This window comes from Chenopodium quinoa, unplaced genomic scaffold (genome assembly GCF_001683475.1).
Source record: "Chenopodium quinoa cultivar QQ74 unplaced genomic scaffold, ASM168347v1, whole genome shotgun sequence".
NCBI lineage: Eukaryota > Viridiplantae > Streptophyta > Magnoliopsida > Caryophyllales > Amaranthaceae > Chenopodium > Chenopodium quinoa.
In genome coordinates this window covers 4015477-4033982 of record NW_018743919.1, presented here as the reverse complement: position 1 = coordinate 4033982, position 18506 = coordinate 4015477, and the positions used below count along the sequence as shown (strand labels likewise).

At 34.2% G+C, this 18506-nt stretch overlaps 2 protein-coding genes across 6 annotated transcripts; both read right to left on the bottom strand.

Moving 5' to 3' along the window:
• Window positions 1-1412: 1412 nt before the first annotated feature.
• LOC110687467 (pentatricopeptide repeat-containing protein At5g64320, mitochondrial-like) lies at window positions 1413-7015 on the bottom strand. Of its 4 annotated transcripts, XM_021864122.1 has the most exons (5): window positions 4113-7015; window positions 2499-2627; window positions 2129-2222; window positions 1811-2024; window positions 1413-1724 (listed from the first exon to the last, which is right to left on the bottom strand). In XM_021864122.1, exon 1 carries the CDS (start codon window positions 6782-6784, stop codon window positions 4568-4570), a length of 2217 nt encoding a protein of 738 aa, XP_021719814.1. In that variant the 5' UTR covers window positions 6785-7015; the 3' UTR covers window positions 1413-1724; window positions 1811-2024; window positions 2129-2222; window positions 2499-2627; window positions 4113-4567. The 4 variants fall into 4 exon arrangements, 3 of the variants coding, with proteins under 3 accessions (XP_021719814.1, XP_021719812.1, XP_021719813.1); XR_002504439.1 differs by having other exon boundaries at window positions 1811-2222; window positions 6853-7015; XM_021864120.1 differs by having other exon boundaries at window positions 1811-2222.
• Window positions 7016-12834: 5819 nt separating this feature from the next.
• LOC110687466 (thymidine kinase a-like) lies at window positions 12835-18297 on the bottom strand. 2 transcript variants are annotated; one of them, XM_021864118.1, is made up of 4 exons: window positions 17377-18264; window positions 14079-14223; window positions 13727-13848; window positions 12835-13370 (listed from the first exon to the last, which is right to left on the bottom strand). In XM_021864118.1, the coding sequence occupies exons 1-4, from the start codon at window positions 17706-17708 to the stop codon at window positions 13127-13129; spliced, it is 843 nt and encodes a 280-aa protein (XP_021719810.1). In that variant the 5' UTR covers window positions 17709-18264; the 3' UTR covers window positions 12835-13126. The 2 variants fall into 2 exon arrangements, with proteins under 2 accessions (XP_021719810.1, XP_021719809.1); XM_021864117.1 differs by lacking the exons at window positions 12835-13370; window positions 13727-13848; window positions 14079-14223 and adding an exon at window positions 14262-16263 and having other exon boundaries at window positions 17377-18297.
• Between the last annotated feature and the right edge of the window lie 209 nt (window positions 18298-18506).

The following is an 18506-nucleotide window of genomic DNA, read 5'->3' as shown; positions in this document are numbered from 1 at the left end:
TATGACTTAATTAAGCTACCTAAATCACAAAAAAATTATTTAATCATAAAATTAATTGATAAAAACTAAAAGGTTCATTAAAAGTTTTATTAATGTAAACGATTTATAAAGATATAATACCTCCTCATCCAATAGGATCATCAGGCGAGAAACTCGTACTTTGATATTCCAAAGATTTTTGCTCGAATATAATTCTCTTATTAAATTAGATCTGCATGTAAAAACAAAATTCAGTAACAAAACATAAACATATAATCATTAAGTATCCCAAATAAACACAATTTAAGCAATAATCACAAATATACATTTAAACATGGGTTTTAAAAATTAGGCTAAGAATTACCCAACCATTGATGACATAATAAAACTATCACAAAATTAATGACACATAATTTGCTTGGTTTGGTTTTGTATTGATACGAAATTTTGTTGGTGTCATATGATGCGTCAATTTATAATGGTAAATATCACAAATTTTAATTTAATTATAATTAAGGAATAATTTTTATTCTTATCATAAACACTATCAAAATTTATCTTATAATAATAGGTATATAAATCCTATATCTAAAGATGATTATTTTAAAAGATAATTTTTAGTTTTTTAAATAAATTAAATCCTAATAAATCAATATTCATTGTTTTTATTTACGTGGCAAAATTCTTAAATCTCATTCGTCACTTTTGTTTAGGTGACAAACGAATTTTTTAATTCCAAAATAAAATAAAAATCTAATTTTTAATTGGTCGAAAATATACCTTTGCTTATGTGGCGCGCCAAATGCTCTTGAAAAATGCCTACTTTATTTATATATATTAGATTAGATTAGATTATTCTTCCCATCATTGTAATTTCTCTATATCATTATAATAATAATAGCCCTCTCTACTTGCCCTAAAAATATATATAAAAAAAAAAAAAAAAAAAACTCCTTATTATGTGCAAATCTTTTTTTTTTTTTTCTTTTTTTCAACCTTCAATCAAAGTCGAAATAATTGGCAATAAGAGTATCCCCACAAAACAAATGTTAATCATCCTCCTCTTCTTCATCCACATAGAAAATCTCACACGTAAGTTATTCTTAACAAGCGTTTTCTCATATGCACATGATTTATGCAAATTTCGTGCATATTTAGAGATTATACTACGAAGAAGAAAAGATTATTTACTTGTGAGAGAATTTCAATAAACTGCATGAGTTATCACCCACCCAATACACAAACGAAATGGAAGAAGAAAAGGAAAGCCCACCTTTCACCATTAAGCACTTTTTGAGATAGACAAGACAACTCACAATTGAAGTAAATTCTTTTTCTTATATTGTCATCAATAACAAGCAACCATAATTCAACAACCAAAATTTCTGCAAGTTCACTACCACTCAAGAGATCTTGCATATTTTGGCCATATGAAAATCGAAAGTAAAATTATTGCCAACTGTAATTATAACTGTAAACATTAATAAAATGCTGGAGTAAAGTGTTTGAAGTATACATTACGCAAAAGAATACATGAGAAAGGTATAGCCTTTGTTGTCTGAAAAACTCAACTCCTTGATCATTTCAGAAATAGGTTTTACTTCAGTTGTTGCATATTTCACTGCTGGAAAGAGCCTTTTATGCTTTATGGGTGACATAAGTCGCAAATTCGTTTATTCAATCCTCTTTGATCATCATCTTCTTTGCATTTGCGAATAACAATCAAATAGCACAAGACAATTAACCTGCAAACCAAACATGAATATATTCAATAGGCGTACCTGTTAAACATATTAGTCTCAGCAAGCTGGTCAAAATGTCTAATTTTTACCGCAAAATCAATTTATTACAGCAATTTCCGGTTCCAGCTTCATAAACTCTTGCATTAAACCTTAAGCAGATACCCCAAAGTTTTTGCTTCTCTTCTGGTATGCAGGAAAACGAACCCCCAGGCCCAGTAACATTCACAGTTTCACACCCAGATTTATCTTCAAGGAAGCAGCATCCCCATTTTCTCTGATAGTCTTGAACGGTCGAACCCTTCTCTAAAAGCCATGAAGTCAGCTCCACAAGGGAGAAAGCTTTAAAACTGACAACAAATCCTAGATACCAAGCATACATAAATCTTGGTTAATTTAATACTACTCACAATAAGCACAGAGAGTCAGAGACACTTCACAACAATGGATTAGTTTGTTGAGTGCCTGTTCATAAGTGTACTGATCATTTTCCCCCCCAATGACCTGCATTTTTGTCCATTTCGCACAGGTCAGACAAACAACACTAAGGTAAAAAAGAACACAAAATTTATGAACATATGACTAATTTGAGATTGAGGTAGTGTGAGCTTGTGTCATAAATGCAACCTAGATTTGCACCAAAAATAAATGCAACCTAGATTAAAACCAGGGCCCTAGGTGGCGGAAACATAAACTCCAATTTGAGAAAGTTTCAGCGTGCCCACTATTTTCCATTCGTCGTTTTCAAACATGTAGCTAGAATAAATTCCAGTGACTTACATTTTATTTTTAACTGACTTTCATAGAAACAAACTTCTTCATGAAATAACTCTTTGATAGTTTGATGACATCAAGAACCAAACCTTCTCTAATGTATGGAGGTTTTAGTGGCTTTCCTTCCTTGTCTCCCTGAAACAAGCAGCAGAAACTAATGTCAACAAATAACAGTGCAATAATGACTAGGCAAATCTTGCAAAGCTTCTTTATCATAAAATTCAACCTGACTAGGATATGACCTAAGAGAATCTCGTCATTCACAAATTTTAAAGCTGTAATTCTGCTGCAATCATATTTGAGTTTTTGACTTGAGAAAGTATAATTTATAACAAAGCAAAAAAAAACAGTAGCTTGAAACTTTTTCTTAGGCGTCAGAAAACATCAAAAATGAAACAAAAAAAAAAGGGAAAATAAACATAGGAAAAAGTAAGGAAGAAACTTCTTCACAGCAGATGCTGTAATATATAGTTCTCTTTGAATTCTTGCAATGTCATATTTGATTTGCCTAAGAAGTTTTTTTCCACTATTCAATTTAGTATACTCAGTCCTCTATTTTAGAGTTTCACTTAAAAATTATATTTTCACAAAAAAGTGTCTAGTGAGAAAAGGAAAACAGCCAAGTCGAGCTCAGTTCTGAAAGAAAGAAAGGATAGAAAATTCACACACATAGAACTATAGAAGCCACGACCATGCTTCAAACCTACTCCCATCACAACATTATCATTGCCATTTAGTCTGCTAAGTGGCATTTTTTCAACAATTTACCAAGCCTTCACCATGTTCCGGCAAGGTAGGTTCTAAGTTACGCCAACAGATAAACAGGGGAGAATAAAATAGTTCAGTTGGGCTAAATTTAGACATTCAGCAAACTCCTAGATTGACTTAGTCGTTTTAAGGCAGAACTTACATATGTTACTGACTGGGCCAGATCTCGATATCAGACCACTTTGAAAGTGCAAAATACATTACATGTACCCAATGTAGTAATTTTTGTACAAGAATTAATCTATTTCACATTGTACTTTGAATTGGAGCATTCAACTTGGACAAAGAACCTAATTTCACCATCCCAGACTCTGCACAAGTCCAACAGAGTTTCTAATTTATTGGCTTAACTATAGCATGGTGACATACTTTCTCACCAGTTACACTCTTCCAACCCCAGCCCACTCCAATATATGAGTGAATTTTAACAACATGCAGTTATGTAACCTAGACTGGACAGAAACATGTGCGAAATTGGTAGTATCGTAATGGACAGAGTCAAAGACTAATTCATAAATTACAAGCTAAACCCTGTGGGATTTAAATATGATATTTAATGCAATGGTGTAAGCTTAGACTCATAAAACCAGTCAAAAAACAACTTATTTTTGTCCCATATCCCCCCCCCCCCCGCCTCTGGGGAAATAAAATAAAAAAGCAAATATGAATATCATTATAGCTACTAGGAAAATGCGGTAAGTGGGAACAAACACATTATTTCTCTTTGCCATGCAATGGTACTTTTTGGGCATTAAGTATGCTAACAAAAACATAAGAGCAAACAAAAAAGAGAAAAATAATAATAATAATAATAATAATATTGAAGACTTAGATATTGATAACAAGACATACAGTCGAAAACCTCATAAGATCAGCTTCCACATTTGATACAACTTGTTCAATTTTTGTCCTTTCACAAATCCATGCACGTGACCACATGAGTTGAATTCAGATGTAAAACTCAATTGACAATAGGAATCCCACAGAAATAATCAGCAGCAATTTCATAGTAGCCTCTCTATCATGGTCCAAATGCAACTTTGTGGACCAGGGGCACATTGCACCAGCATTACCACCGTAAGAAATTAAACATCGAATCTACACTGCCAAAATATTAAAACATGTTTCAAATGCCTTTTGTACATTTTGTTCTATTGCTGCTTCTTCCCTATTGATCAGAGGAAAGGTGATAAATTATCAAACAAGGATCCCGGCCACTTAAAAGAACAAAAGTCATAGCTCCCTTGCAATATCCTCAAGCATTTGGGAGAAACTTGCACAGACATGAAGCTTCCTTGTAGCCTAGATCAAGAGACAGCCAGAATCACATCCCTCCATTCCATGCAAGCGAAATTTTTTAATAATATATACCATGTGGTAGAATTGGGGACAAAACCATTTTCCAGGCCTCTATATAGAAGCATCAAGGCATCATTTGACATGCCAAGTTTACAATGCCAGTTAATCAAAGTGTTGTAAGTGATAGGATCAGGGGCAATTCCTTCAGCTTGTAACCGCTCAAAGAGGATAACAGCCTCTTGGATGCGTTCTGTTCTACACAAACCATTTATCAGGCTATTATAAGTTACTATATCTGGTGTCAAGCCTCTATAAATCACCTCTCTTAAAAAGTCCAGTGCATTTTGTACCTTTCCTGTCCGGCAAAGGCCATTGATTAGTATATTACATGTAATAATGCTAAGCTTAATTCCTTTTCGAATCATTTCCTCAAATAACTCTAAAGCTTTTTCCACAGCCCCACCCTGACACAGTGCCTTTATTAAGCCATTGTAAGTGACTACGTCAAGAGGCAACCCTCTAAATAACATATCATGTACAAGCTTAAGTGCGTTTTCTGTAGATCCTTTTCTCAAATAAGCATGGATTAATGTATTGAAAGTAATGGAGTTGGCAATCACTCCTTCCAGTAACATATCTTGGTATAACTTCAAAGCCTCTTCCATTTCATTAACCTTGCATAGCCCATAAATTAATGAATTAAATGTGTATATGTCAGGTTTACATCCATTTACTGACATTTCGGCATATATTCTGAAAGCCTCGTGGACGTTCTCCTCTCTGCAGTAGGCACTTATAAAGCTATTGTACCCTGCAGTATTCAGGCTGAGCCCCTTGGCAGACATCTGATCCCGGACTAAACTAGCTTCCTTGAGTTTACCTTTCTTACAGAAACCGTCAATTAATGTAGTGTACGTAGTGACATTTAGCTTATATCCTTTACGTTCCATCTCTTCCACAAGTTCAGAAGCTGACCCTAGAAAACCCTCTTTGCAAAAGCCTCGGATAAGTATGTTATATGTGTATACATCTGGTGCACATCTAGAACCCACCATGTTCTCTTGGACAATAGCTTTGGCTTCATCAAGCTTTCCAATAATTACATACCCGTTTATCAAGGTATTAAACAGCACGATATTAGGCTCAGGAACTTTACCCAAGAGAGCCCTTGCTTCACTGACTTGTCCAGCTCTACACAGCCCATTCATCAAAAACCCATAGGTCACTGCATTTGGGGTGAAAGCTCGAGCAAGCATCCGATCAACCAACTTAGCTGCCTCATGAATACGACTAACCTTACAAAGACCATGAATGACATCATTAAATGTTTCAACGTCAGGGATACATCCCATCAATATCATCTCTTCCAAAAGGGTCAATGCATCATTTACGCGATTAACCTTAGACAAAGCATGAATAAGTGTCTGATAGATGACTGAATTGGGGACACACCCATACTTGGTCACGTCCCTAAGAAGCGACCATGCAGTGTCCACCTTATTAGCCTTACAAAAAGCTTTCATCACGACACCAAAGGTAAACGCAGTTGGGGAAAGACCCCTATTCAACATATCATAAAACACATTGGGAGCAACCTCATGACAATTCCCAGCAACCAAAATTTCCAAGACAACATTATAAGACTTAAAGGTCGGCTCGAAGCCATAATCATTCCTCATATCCAACAACAACCTAGTGGCTTGTCCAGGCAATCCAGCCTTTCCATAACACCTCATAATCAACATAAAAAGGGACTCTCTAAAAACAATCCCCTCATCTTTCATTTGCAACAATAACCTATCTATCTCCTTAAACTCGGAAACAGCACCAAGTTTACTAATCAAAGCATAATACACATCAAATGAATGAGAATACCCTTTCTGGGTACCGGCCCATTCGAAGAGCTCGATCGAAGTGGGCACATCAATAGGAAGCTCAATCAATTTACACAGTCTAATGGGTGTAAGAAAATTGAGTGATTTCTGAAGATCTTCAATGTCATAGGGTTTAAGCAATTTCTCCCAATCAGTAGTCTCAGAATTAAAATAACCATTTTGATTAAAGTTCTTAACAATTAACTTATTACAACTAATATTATTATCATCATTATCAAAAGAAGAAGAATTTGAATGAGATCCAGATGAACAAAATGAAAAACTGGGACTTTTAGACAAAGATTGGAGCTTTTGGGTCACATAAGCTCTAATCTTTGGTCTTCTTAACATAACAACTAAAAATCTCCCAGATAATTGGAAGAAAAATGAAAGGAGTTAGGAGAGAAAAAATAGTGTACCTTGCAGATAAATTGAAGAAATAAATATGGCGGTTTGAGCGCCAGGCAGCAAAGGGAGAAGAGAGAGCATGGGAATGGGAGTGAAGGATACAGCGCAATTGAAAATACGCTCCTAAACAAGTTAAACGACACCGGTTTGACATTAATATCCTTTTCTTGGTAACTTGGCCTGAAATTTTTGAAAGAAAAAAGTACGAGTAATGAGTATTTTTTGAATGAGGCCGTCCCATTTACTATTTTACTGAACATGAGAAACAAGGTTAAATTTGTAAAATTACATGTAAAACCGCTATTTTAGGGCTTGTTTGACATCGTTTTTTGTTTTCAGTTTTCAATTTTTGAAAACAAAAAACCAAAAACAAGAAACAATAAAAAGGTGTTTCCACCTTTTTGTTGTCAGTTTTCGAAATTATCATAATTTTAATAAGTTTGACTAATTTTTTATTCATTATATGATATATGTCATATGATTTTAAAAACAAAAAACCAAAAAAACCACAGCGATGCCAAACGAACCCTTAAGTAGCGGTTTATGGGCAAGTAGCGGTTTTGCCAATTAACAATAAAAAAAAAGTGTTTTATTTACGTTTTTGCCATTTGAGAAACATAATTTGTTTCTCACGTTGAGAAACTTGGAATTTCTCATTTTGAATACAAGAATAATTTTTTTATTTTTATTTTTTGAAAGTACGAGTAGTGAAGAATATAAGAATATTTTTTTAATTTTTTTTAGTGTTCCACCCAATTCACGCTTTGGGCAATACTCGACTAATCACAATATGCATGTAATTATGTAAAGGTTAGTAATTCTAGTAATGAGTAAATAAACAAATTAGGAAATTTTATTGACAAATTTCACAAGTCAAAATATTATGCTCAATTAAATATATCGTTGAGGTTAGTAATTTGAATAATGAGTATAAACAAATTAGGAAATTTTATTGCCAAAGTTCACACGTCAAAACATTATGCTTTATTAAATACTAGTTTTGTGTTCGGGCAATGTCCAGATGGTTGATAATATTTTAAGATAGCATTTTTACTTGAATGTTAATTACGTTCAAATAATTCGTTTTGATAATGTAGGATATTTAGACATAAGATATTATATGGAGTATACTTTGTATAGTTTTGTTTGTAAATAGATATTTATGTTATTATTGACTTGAAATTATTTTTATTGAACTTAAATTATTTTCACTGAACTGAAATAATTTTACCAAACTAAAATTATTTTTACTGATTAAAACTTATTTTATTGATTCTCTAATATTTTTTAAAAATAAATTAAATAACAATGCATTTTGTATGCGGCTAACCACACCATCTAGTCGGACAAAGTAACCTTTATAAAACTGATCGAGTAACCCCTGTAATACTAACTGAGTAACCTCTAACATTGACTAAGTAACCCCTATCTATAACACTGATTGAGTAACCACTATAATACTTACCAACACTACTAGAATTAGGCCGATTTCCGACGGACACGTATTTCCGTCGGAAAAATCAGAAATTCTGACAGATTATTTTTTCGTCGGAAATTTCCCACAGATTTTCGACGGATTGTTAAAATTCGTTGGAAATTTCCGACAGAGTAAAAATCCGTCGGAATATATGGGATTTCCGACGGAATATTCCGTCGGAAATTTAATTTTCCGTCAAAATTAAAATCCGTCGAAAATTTCTGACGGAATATTCTGTCAGAATTTAATTATATATAAGGAAAAAAACGACCTTCCCCCTTCATTTGTTCTCTGATCATTTCTCTCTCCTCTTTCGGCGCTCTTCTTTTCTCTTCTCTTCCCCCTTTTCTCTCCTCGCTCCTTCTCTCTCCTCCGCCTTCTCTTTCTCTTTCTTCTCCTTCCGCTTCCTCCATTTCTCTTCTCCTTCTTAGTTCTCCTCTCTCCTCCGCCCTCTCTTTCTCTCTCTTCTCCTTCTCCTTCCTTCATTTCTCTTCTCCTTATCAGTTCTCCTTCTCCTTCTCACACCAACACTGCCGCTGCGTAACCAACATCACCACCACCGATGCGCAATTAACACCACCTGCACCATGAGTTTTGTTTTGATTATTTTGAAGGTTTTTTAGGCCAAATTCGACCATTAAAAGCCTAGATTTAGAATTTTCATGGCCGAATTAGGCCTTGTTAAACCGTTTTCGTGGTGAAATTCGAAGCCCGTTTCAATTCAAGGTATGTTTTATGTTTTAATTTTTCGCTTTTCTGAGTTTTTTTTCTTTGTTTTTTTTAAAAAATTTGGGTTTTGAGGAGTTGTGTGTGCGTGTGTGATGTGTGGGCTGGTGGTGGGTGGCGATTTGTGATTTTTTGGGTGGTTTCGTGGTTTCAGGCCTGGGTTTGGTGGCGTGGGTCTGGGTGGTGGTTGTGGGTGGCCGTTTGTTCTAGATCTGGGTGGTTTCGGGTTTCTGGGTGGTCTGTTGGGTTTGGTGGCGTGGGTTAGGGTTAGTTAGGGTTTTGGTGGTTTCGTGGGTTTGGTGGCGTGGGTCTGGGTGGCCGTTTGTTCAAAATTTGGGTGGTTTCGGGTGGTTTCTGGGTGGGTTAAGGTGGTGGGTTCAGGTTAGGTGGGTCTGGTGGATGGGTTCTAATTAAGCTGGTGGTAGGGGTGGTAGGAGGCGTTTTTTTTTTTTAAAGCAGTTTTCGACGGAATTTCCGGTGCCGGAATTCCTCTTCCGACGGAAATCCCGTCGGAAAAGGTCAAATTTCCGGCGTTTTTTTTTTTTAAAGCAGTTTTCGACGGAATTTCCGGTGCCGGAAATTGGTCTTCCGACGGAAATCCCGTCGGAAAAGGTCAAATTTCCTACGAAGGGTTTTGCGAAAGAATATTCCGTCGGAATTCCGTCGGAAGACCAATTTTTGACAGAAGTTGTTTTCTAGTAGTGCAAGTAACCCCTATAGCACTAACGAAACTCTGATCTTGTAATAGTTGGTGACACGGTTTGACCAGCTACGTATAAAAGTTTGTGATTCAATATATTATAAATGGATCTTATTTTAAAGAACTTTCTAAAATGAATTTGATGATGGAAATAGAATTGAGTTATAGAATATTTATTAAAAGTTATGATTAATTTTGTATATATGAAATCGATAATAAAACTCTGTGCAACAATTTTATCTTAAAAAATCTATCCAAAAATTGCTTACTTAGCATCATATGGGTCACAATAATCCCTATTTATTTCTTACGTGGCGCGACACTTGGCGAAAAATTGAAATGTCAAGTGTCGATGTCTCATAGCCTGGTTGCGAAATCGGCTTTATTTATTAGTGACTAGTACGTACCCTGGGCGATGCCCCGGATTCCCTCCACAACATATATCTTTATGTAATTATAAAATAATATAAAGTAATAATTTTATTCTCAAAGGCATCATCACTAATGTCTACATCTCTCCACGTTTGAAATATTTGTTTCTTTGAATGTTCATAATTAAATGAGTAATTTAATTTTATGGTTTCATTGACATTTAACAATTTGAACTCCCGTCTTAAAAAAAATAAAAATAAAAATAAAAAAAAATAAAAAATTGAACTCCTAGACTTATTCAAAACCCTTAGTTCGAAAGTAAATTTTCGGCTCCTAGACTTTTAGGATTTTTTTTTGAAAGATGATTGCCTATTTGGAATTTTAATTTTGGTGGCGATACCCAGTTTATTTATTGAATTTTAAAATATTTTTTTTTATCTATATGCCAAATTTTAAAACATATCATTGATACGAACATTGTTATGTAAGAGATGGATATCCTTTTTGATTTAGGACGGATATTTTAACGAAGGATACCATTGATTTTTGTAAGAGCACGCAATATATATAATAGAAATATACACTGTATATGAGAAAATGATACAAAAATTCTCTCTTAAATTAATTTTGCTTGATTAATCTGATCCAATGTCCTTAAAAAAAAAAAAATCTAACCCAATGTTGCATAATAGTATCTAAAAATATATTGCAAATTTGCAAGCTATAATCCTTATCGTACGTACTTCAACTACTAATTGTACAGAGTATAGTAAAATAAACCTTTATGACTAAACTTATGGGCTAATTCCACCAATTTTTTAATTTTTATTTGTTATTTTGTTTTAAGGAAATTTTTTTATTACTCACTTATGTCATAATTTAAGAAACTTATGGGCTAAAAATAGATTTATTGGAAGTTATAATTATTGAAAGGTATAAAATATTGGTATTTTATTGAAAATAAAACTCTAAACCTATAATTTTATCCAAAAAACCTATCCAAATTTTATTGAATATAAAACTCTAACCTAACTTTTTTATCTTACAAAATCTATCTAAATCTATCCAACATTTTTATCCTACGTGTCATACTAATAATCTATTGTTGTCTACGTGGCGTGACACTTTGCGAAAAGTTGAAACGCCAAGTGTCGTTGTCTTGCGGCCTGGCTAAAAGTTTAGCTTTACCCTTTTGATAATGCAGGATATTTAGATATATAATATCCTATCGCTTATTTATAGAATAGCGTACTTTTTGTAATTTTGTTTGTAAATAGATATCTATGTTATTATTGACTTGAAATTATTTTTATTGAATTTAAATTATTTTTACTAAACTGAAAGTATTTTTACCAAACCAAAAGTATTTTTACTGGTTAAAACTTATTTTCGTTGATTATCTATTATTGTTTTTACTAAATTAAATATTATAATTAAATATTTCTTTCTTAGAAAAAATTTCAAGTTAGTTTCAAAACTTGATATTTAAAAGCAACAATAACTAAAAGCTAATTTTATCAGAAAAAATAAAGATAGATTATTTCAATTTTAATATATATGAATTTGGCCGGATCAAAATAAGAAAGATTTGTTACATATTTAATAATTCCAGTTATTGATCTACTAAATAAATCAACCTGCAAAATTAATTTTATGTTAGTTGGTATTGTTTTTAAGGATCTCAATGACATTCACCCAAAGCATCCACAAACAACAATCGGGAAGGTATAGGATGTTGCATATAATGGTGTGTACAAAACTACAAAATCACCCAAATCAAGTCTTTTACTAATTCTATCGTCTAGTTTTGTGTTCAGGCGATGCCCAGAGGGTTGATAAAAGTATATCGATAATAAAACTCTATTCAACATTTTTATCCTTAAAAATATATCCAAACTTCGCTTACTTAGCATCATATGTGTCACAATAATACCTATTTGTCGCCTACGTGGCTCGACACTTGGCGAAAAATTGGAATGCCAAGTGTCGCTGTCTCATGGCCTGGTTGCGAGACCGGCTTTATTTAATAGTGATATATGATATGATATGATATGACATCATTGCATCAGCATGATATGATGTACTTGTATTGATACAGTAATTGACTAATTGTTCCTATAGGTTCTCTAAATCCTTGCACTATCACAGTGAGTCAGTGACATAAGTTAGGTTACAATGATGATAAAATAAAAATTCATAACTTTTGTGTTCCTTTCAGGGATATAAACGGAATTCAATTTTAGGCATAGATTTGATTCAAGTTTATGGTACAATGTTAAAACTTTAACCAATAAAAGCATTACTCTTCTCAACTTATAAATAAGTTTGATTAAACAAAATTAAGTTTTAGTATTAAAAATTAAAAAAAATAATAAAAATGTTAAAGCTCAATCGAAAAAACTTTTTAAAACAAAAATAATTTACGTGCAACAATATATGATCCGAAAAGAACAAAGCTTAAGCTGGTTGATATATACGTAATCTTTGGGATACATCATTTATTAGAGAGGTATGGTCAATGCTTTATTTATGATTTTTTTATGGGGCATTTCCTTCTCAACCACTAATTGTATGCCATATGAATGTAACTGTGTATTAAAGTCATATTACATCTTTAAGAGCAATTATGCTCAACTACAAGTAATGTGACAAGAAAGTTATTACTGAATTAGACAGGAAATATAGATTATCAGTAGTAGTTAAAGATCACTCAACAAGAAACTATAAGAAGAACAAGATTAACCCTTGGTGCAATTCTTACAAGTAATAATACAAGATATTCGCTACTTTGTGAACATTTACTTAAATGTACAACTAAAATCCTCTTGATATCAAATCAGATTTAAAAGCAACTTTGAAGCTCTAGCATTTTTCACAAAACCATGGTAAGGGTTAGAATTTTGCATACCTCGATCTAATTTTAAGATATGGTCCTTACAATTAACCCCTCCATAGTAAATAAACATAAAATTAGAAAAAATAAATTAAAATCCTAATCCTAACAACCTCGCTATCCACACTGAACCTTTTGTTGCAGGAACGATCTTGCAGCTTCAATGACGACCTGCCCACTAACAAAGTGCTGCCTGCACACAGGCATGTAGACTTCAGCTCCACCAATCAGCTCAGTCTGTTTTTCATCAGTTTTCCTCAACGTGAAAGAGGCAGGTTTGCCACACAACTCACATCTAGCAGTGAGCTTTGTCACTGAGTCTGCCAGTGGTATTATACTGAGCACAGAACCAAAGCTCCTCCTGCAACAGAACTGACATTAGCTGCAAGTTTCCACGTAAAATTTTCAAATCTAAATCATAGGGAATGACAGCTTTCTCGGGCACACTAAGATTTATTTCCAGATAGAGAAAGTAGATCAAGCAGTAAAATTTTATTCTTTCCTTAAGATTTAGACAAAATAAGATTTATTTCCATAGCATATGCCTTGATACTTGTATAGCATATTAAATTAGGGGCACATGACATCGAACAGGCAACTGGGTGTAGTAGACTGTAGAGCAATGGATCAAGAAAAACCTCAGTCACTCCTAAGTTATACACTAGTATCCAGATGCTATAGCCTATAGGATTGAAGAGAAAATGATTAGATTAGTACCTCAAGTAGTCACCATCTAGCCCGGCAACTATAATGGTCTTGCCATCATGGTCGGCAGCTCTCTGGCAGAAGTCGTATAGATCCTCGAAAAATTGTGCTTCATCAATACCGATCACATCTAGCTGCAGATACACTCATTAGGAGTTGTCAACATGGAAATTAAATCATATGCAAAAATGGGTTAGCATGTGCAGAAAAAAAATATGCTGCACAAATTTACAAACCCACTAAATCACCAGCTACTTTACAGTGAGCATGTAAATGAAAAGTCAAATTTTTTGCAGAGAAACTAATCTTTTATGTTGCGATTTCCCGGTGATAAACCCAAATGCACAAAAAAGATTATTCTAACCTCATCATAAGCAATTGAGCCAAATTTCTGTTTGAATGATGACAAGTCAGGTAAAGCTAAGCATGGAAATTTTTCTCCATCATGAGTGACAATTGAATTGAGTTCATATCTCGTGTCTTTGTTTGATTTGATTAGAGCCACTTTCCTGTTTCACAGATAACACAGAAAAGGAGCACTTTAGTGTTCCATTCATCCTGAATGCCAAAATTTAAAATATCCAAGGCAAGAAAATTTCGCAACAGCAAAATATTAGCTCAAACTCAATGAAACTATGGGCAGAAAATAAAATGATGTTTGTATTTAGGTCAGTAAGGCCGTGCCATTCTAAGATACAGTGCTCAGATTTCAGTAGGAAAAAGGTATTAATCCGATCCAAAATACTTCGTATATATTAGGAGATTTCTTGACTTCTTGAATGATTAGATTTCACTTCTTATACAGCTCTAATGCTCTACAAAATATGCTTTGACTACCCTTCACTTTTTTGGGAAAGGAGAATGAAAGAGCGGAAAAAAAGAGGGGGGGGGGTGGGGGGACTGGTAGAGGAGGTTCCAAAGGCTCAACAAATCTATTTCTCATCCTCATAACATTTTAACCTAACCTTAATAGTTGAGGTTCCATTCCTATAATACTTGCCAAAGATTTCAAGGATACAGAAGAGTTGTTGGGCATAGCATCCAAGTGATTTGCTTTGAAAACATGAGATATACACAGAGGTCATTATTTTGATTCGGGTAAGTTGGCTGAAATGAAAAATATGAGCAAAACAAGAGAGAAAAGGTAATTATCTTACATGTTTTAGATTGCTCACATACAACCAGCAAAGCAACCCTTTAATGATATCACCAATTCTGAGACTTGAAAATCTTGATAGTTGTACAACTAAGATTACTCAAAACTTAAGTCTGGAATGTAATCACTGTCCACTAGTGCACAAGTCAAAACTTTAAGCATTTCATATATATCTTTAGTATCTTTGTGTGTGTTGTCACTCTTATAGAAGTAATGGACTTCATTTTGGAGCTCAATTCTACTATATCCAGGATCCTTTTTCACCCCAAAGTCTCTCATCAAACCCCAAACCTCAGCCACATTTTCCCACATTGCATGGGAGGCAAAAGTATGGGATAAAACAACATATTTTCCTGCATTTTCAGGCTCCAACTCAAAAAATTTCATTGCTGATAATTTCAGCAGCTTAACATTACCATGAAGACGACAAGCTCCAAGCAAAGAACCCCAGACCACAGAATTTTCCTTACAAGGTGAGCTATTAATAAAATTATAAGCCTCTTCTAACCTCCCAGCACGTCCTAAAAGATCAACCATAGCGGCATAATGTTTTCTATGAGGTTGGATCTCATAGTCATTCTTCATTAGTAAGAAATATTTCCAACCTTCATCAACAAGACCTCTATGGCTACAAGCAGAAAGAACAGCAAGGAAAGTGACGTAATTAGGTCTCAGACCTTCTTTTATCATTTTGTCAAAAAGATCCAAAACCTCACCAGTCCTTCCATTGTGTCCATATCCAGATATGAGGGCGGTCCAAGTGATTACATTCTTATCAGAAGATTTAACGAACACCTGATGTCCATCAATTAAACAACTGCATTTGAAATACATATCCATGAGTGCACTATTAGCGACAACATTTTTCCCAATTCCACATTTTACCATGACACCATGGGCTTGTCTTCCTTGTTCCAGAATCGCCAGTGAGGCACATGCTCTGAACACAGATGAAAAGGTGAATTGATCTGGAGTCACACCAATATGCCTCATCTTGTGATACAGACTCAATCCCACATCTTCCATGCTTTTCTGTACATACCCAGCAATCATTGCATTCCATGAAATTAAGCTCTTCTCTAGCAATTCATCAAAGAGAATGCAGGCAGTCCCCAACTTCCCTGCCTTAGAGTACAAAATCAACAATTTGGTCTTCAGGTATTCATTGAGAGTAAACCCAACAATAACCATATGGGCATGAATTATTTTGCCCCACTCATATGTCCCTCCATGTATACATTCTTGCAGCAAGAGAGAATAAGTGTGCCAGTCCACAATTGCTTCAGAACGGCACAGTAGCCCAACTGCTTCCATCAATCTTCCAGAGTAACAAAGGTCCTTCAATGTTTTATCCAACACTAGGGAAGAGCTCTTCACTTGTGCAGCCTGAAAACTGGGAGATACTAACCGTGACAACGATATCCAGCAGCCGAAACTACAATCTCGGTGTTTCCTAGACAACTAGGGACGATGACAAGCTAAAACATCACTACTACATACTGAGGAGGCTGTTCCAGGATGAACATGCCACTATTTCTCTTCTAGGCCAGCCCAAAAGAATTATTCTTAATTTTTTTTGTCTAAAAATGGTACTTATACAAATCCTAATTCCAATGTTCACTTATAACAAGCTAAATATGCTTCTCCTACATTGCTGGCATTTCAGCTAAAAAGCTAATGAAGTACTCCATACTATGATTTTTCTTTTCTCAGTTCTTCTCTAAGAAAGCCACATAAATTACTTTTGGATTCCCAGTAAAAATTTCCATCATTCTAAAATAGTATTAATTCCTAACACTTTAGAAGGGCACATTCTACTTCAGGATGTTTCAAAATACTAAGCATATCTAATGAGTTGAATATTATTTTACCCATACTACCATTACTATGTGTACTGCAATACCATTATACTCCATAATAAGATGCCTGTTCCTGACAATTGTATATTTCATCAAGGAAAATTATGATACCCTGACCCAATTCTTCGAAAACGACCTCTAACAAAAATGTGGCTCATTAAAGTGAGGCAAAGGAAGTAAAAATTTATGAAAGGATCACGCAATATATCATTAATCATAATGTATGATGTTAAGGGTGTAAAATAATACAACTATTATCAAGAGTCTTTAAACAAAGTCCTATATATCCTTAATTGTGAGAAGTCGAGATAATGTAAGTATGTAACAATCATTTTGAGAGTCGAGACGACAAGGGTGGCCATATTCATAGTAATTAAACAATATTCGATCACATAAACCATACTCCGCATAACAAAGCATACAATTAATAATACTTCACAAAGTACAAGCAACAACAAAAAATCGACCAGACAAATTGCAACCCTGTAACGTAATTTTGAAGTACTTAGTAAGTCTTAAATAATAAAGATGCAGATTTTAGCACCAGAATTAATGCCTAATCCCTAATCCCTAAATCCCTAATTAATATTTCAAACATAAAATTATAAAAATTCAAAAATATATTAAAAAAATCATCAGGGAATAACCTGCCATTGCTGCACTCTGATTGGATACGGCGAAGAAGGGAGGTAGTTTTTCCGGCGAACATGGGGCCCACAATAACATGAATTTCACCGCAAGACGACGGCGGCGGCGAAGACGAAGGATGTTGCTGCGCTTGGTGAGAAGAAGAAGAAGCGTAAGAACGAAGAGTACGCAACATTGGGGAAAAGGGTGGAAGAGGAGAGAGAAAATTAGGGGTTTTATGGAGGAAAAAAGGGCGCTGAAAACAGAATTGGAAGGAAGGTGATGATTTAGGGAGGAGAGAGAAAGTTTTGGGAGAAATTAGGGATTTCATTTTAGGTAAAGTATTTAACATCCCCAGAATTTTCTGGGGAGGAGGAGAGAGAAACTGAGCTTAGAGCTTAGACATGGTTATGGAGTTTGAAGATGAGAGGTTTTAGAGAGAGGGAGAATGAGTTGCAGAATTTTGGATAGGAAAAAAAAGGTTTCAGGAGTTTTTTTTTTTTTTTTTTTTTTCTTTTTTTTTTTATATATTCTTTTCTTTCCCTCCAAACTAGACCTAAAACCCTAAAAAAAATAATGGAGAAATAAAATTGGTTGAATTAATTAATCAATTTGATTGTCAATTGACATTTTATGTTAGCATTAAAGAAATAGTTCAAGTTTCTTAATTAAAGATATCAGAATGTACCTATACTAATGCACGGGATTAAGCTTTACGAAAAGGAATAATCTTTGATAGTGGGTAAATAGTTATGTTTGAAGCAATTAAAAATACTTTATACAACTTCTGCCTCTCCTCTTTTTCTCTTCCTCCTCAAAAACCCTAAAAAAAATTCTTGTTTCTAGGGGCTACCACCAACCTTTTGGTCGATGGTAAGCCCCTAATCTCTTAGTTTCTTACTAGTTTTTACTTTATGCTCACAATAATTATAGTCTCTCTATTTGAGAGTTTTTCTACCCGAATATCGGGTTATTTCTACTCGTATATCGGGTTAATTTCTCTCTTTTTGAGAGTTTTGAGGCTATATTCTTTAATTTCACAAGAAAAATTGATTTTTTGATGAAGAGTTGTGCTGTGTCGCCATGGAGATTAATTCTACCTCTACAATCAATTGTATCGAATGGTGTTCGATTCCAAAACTACAATAGA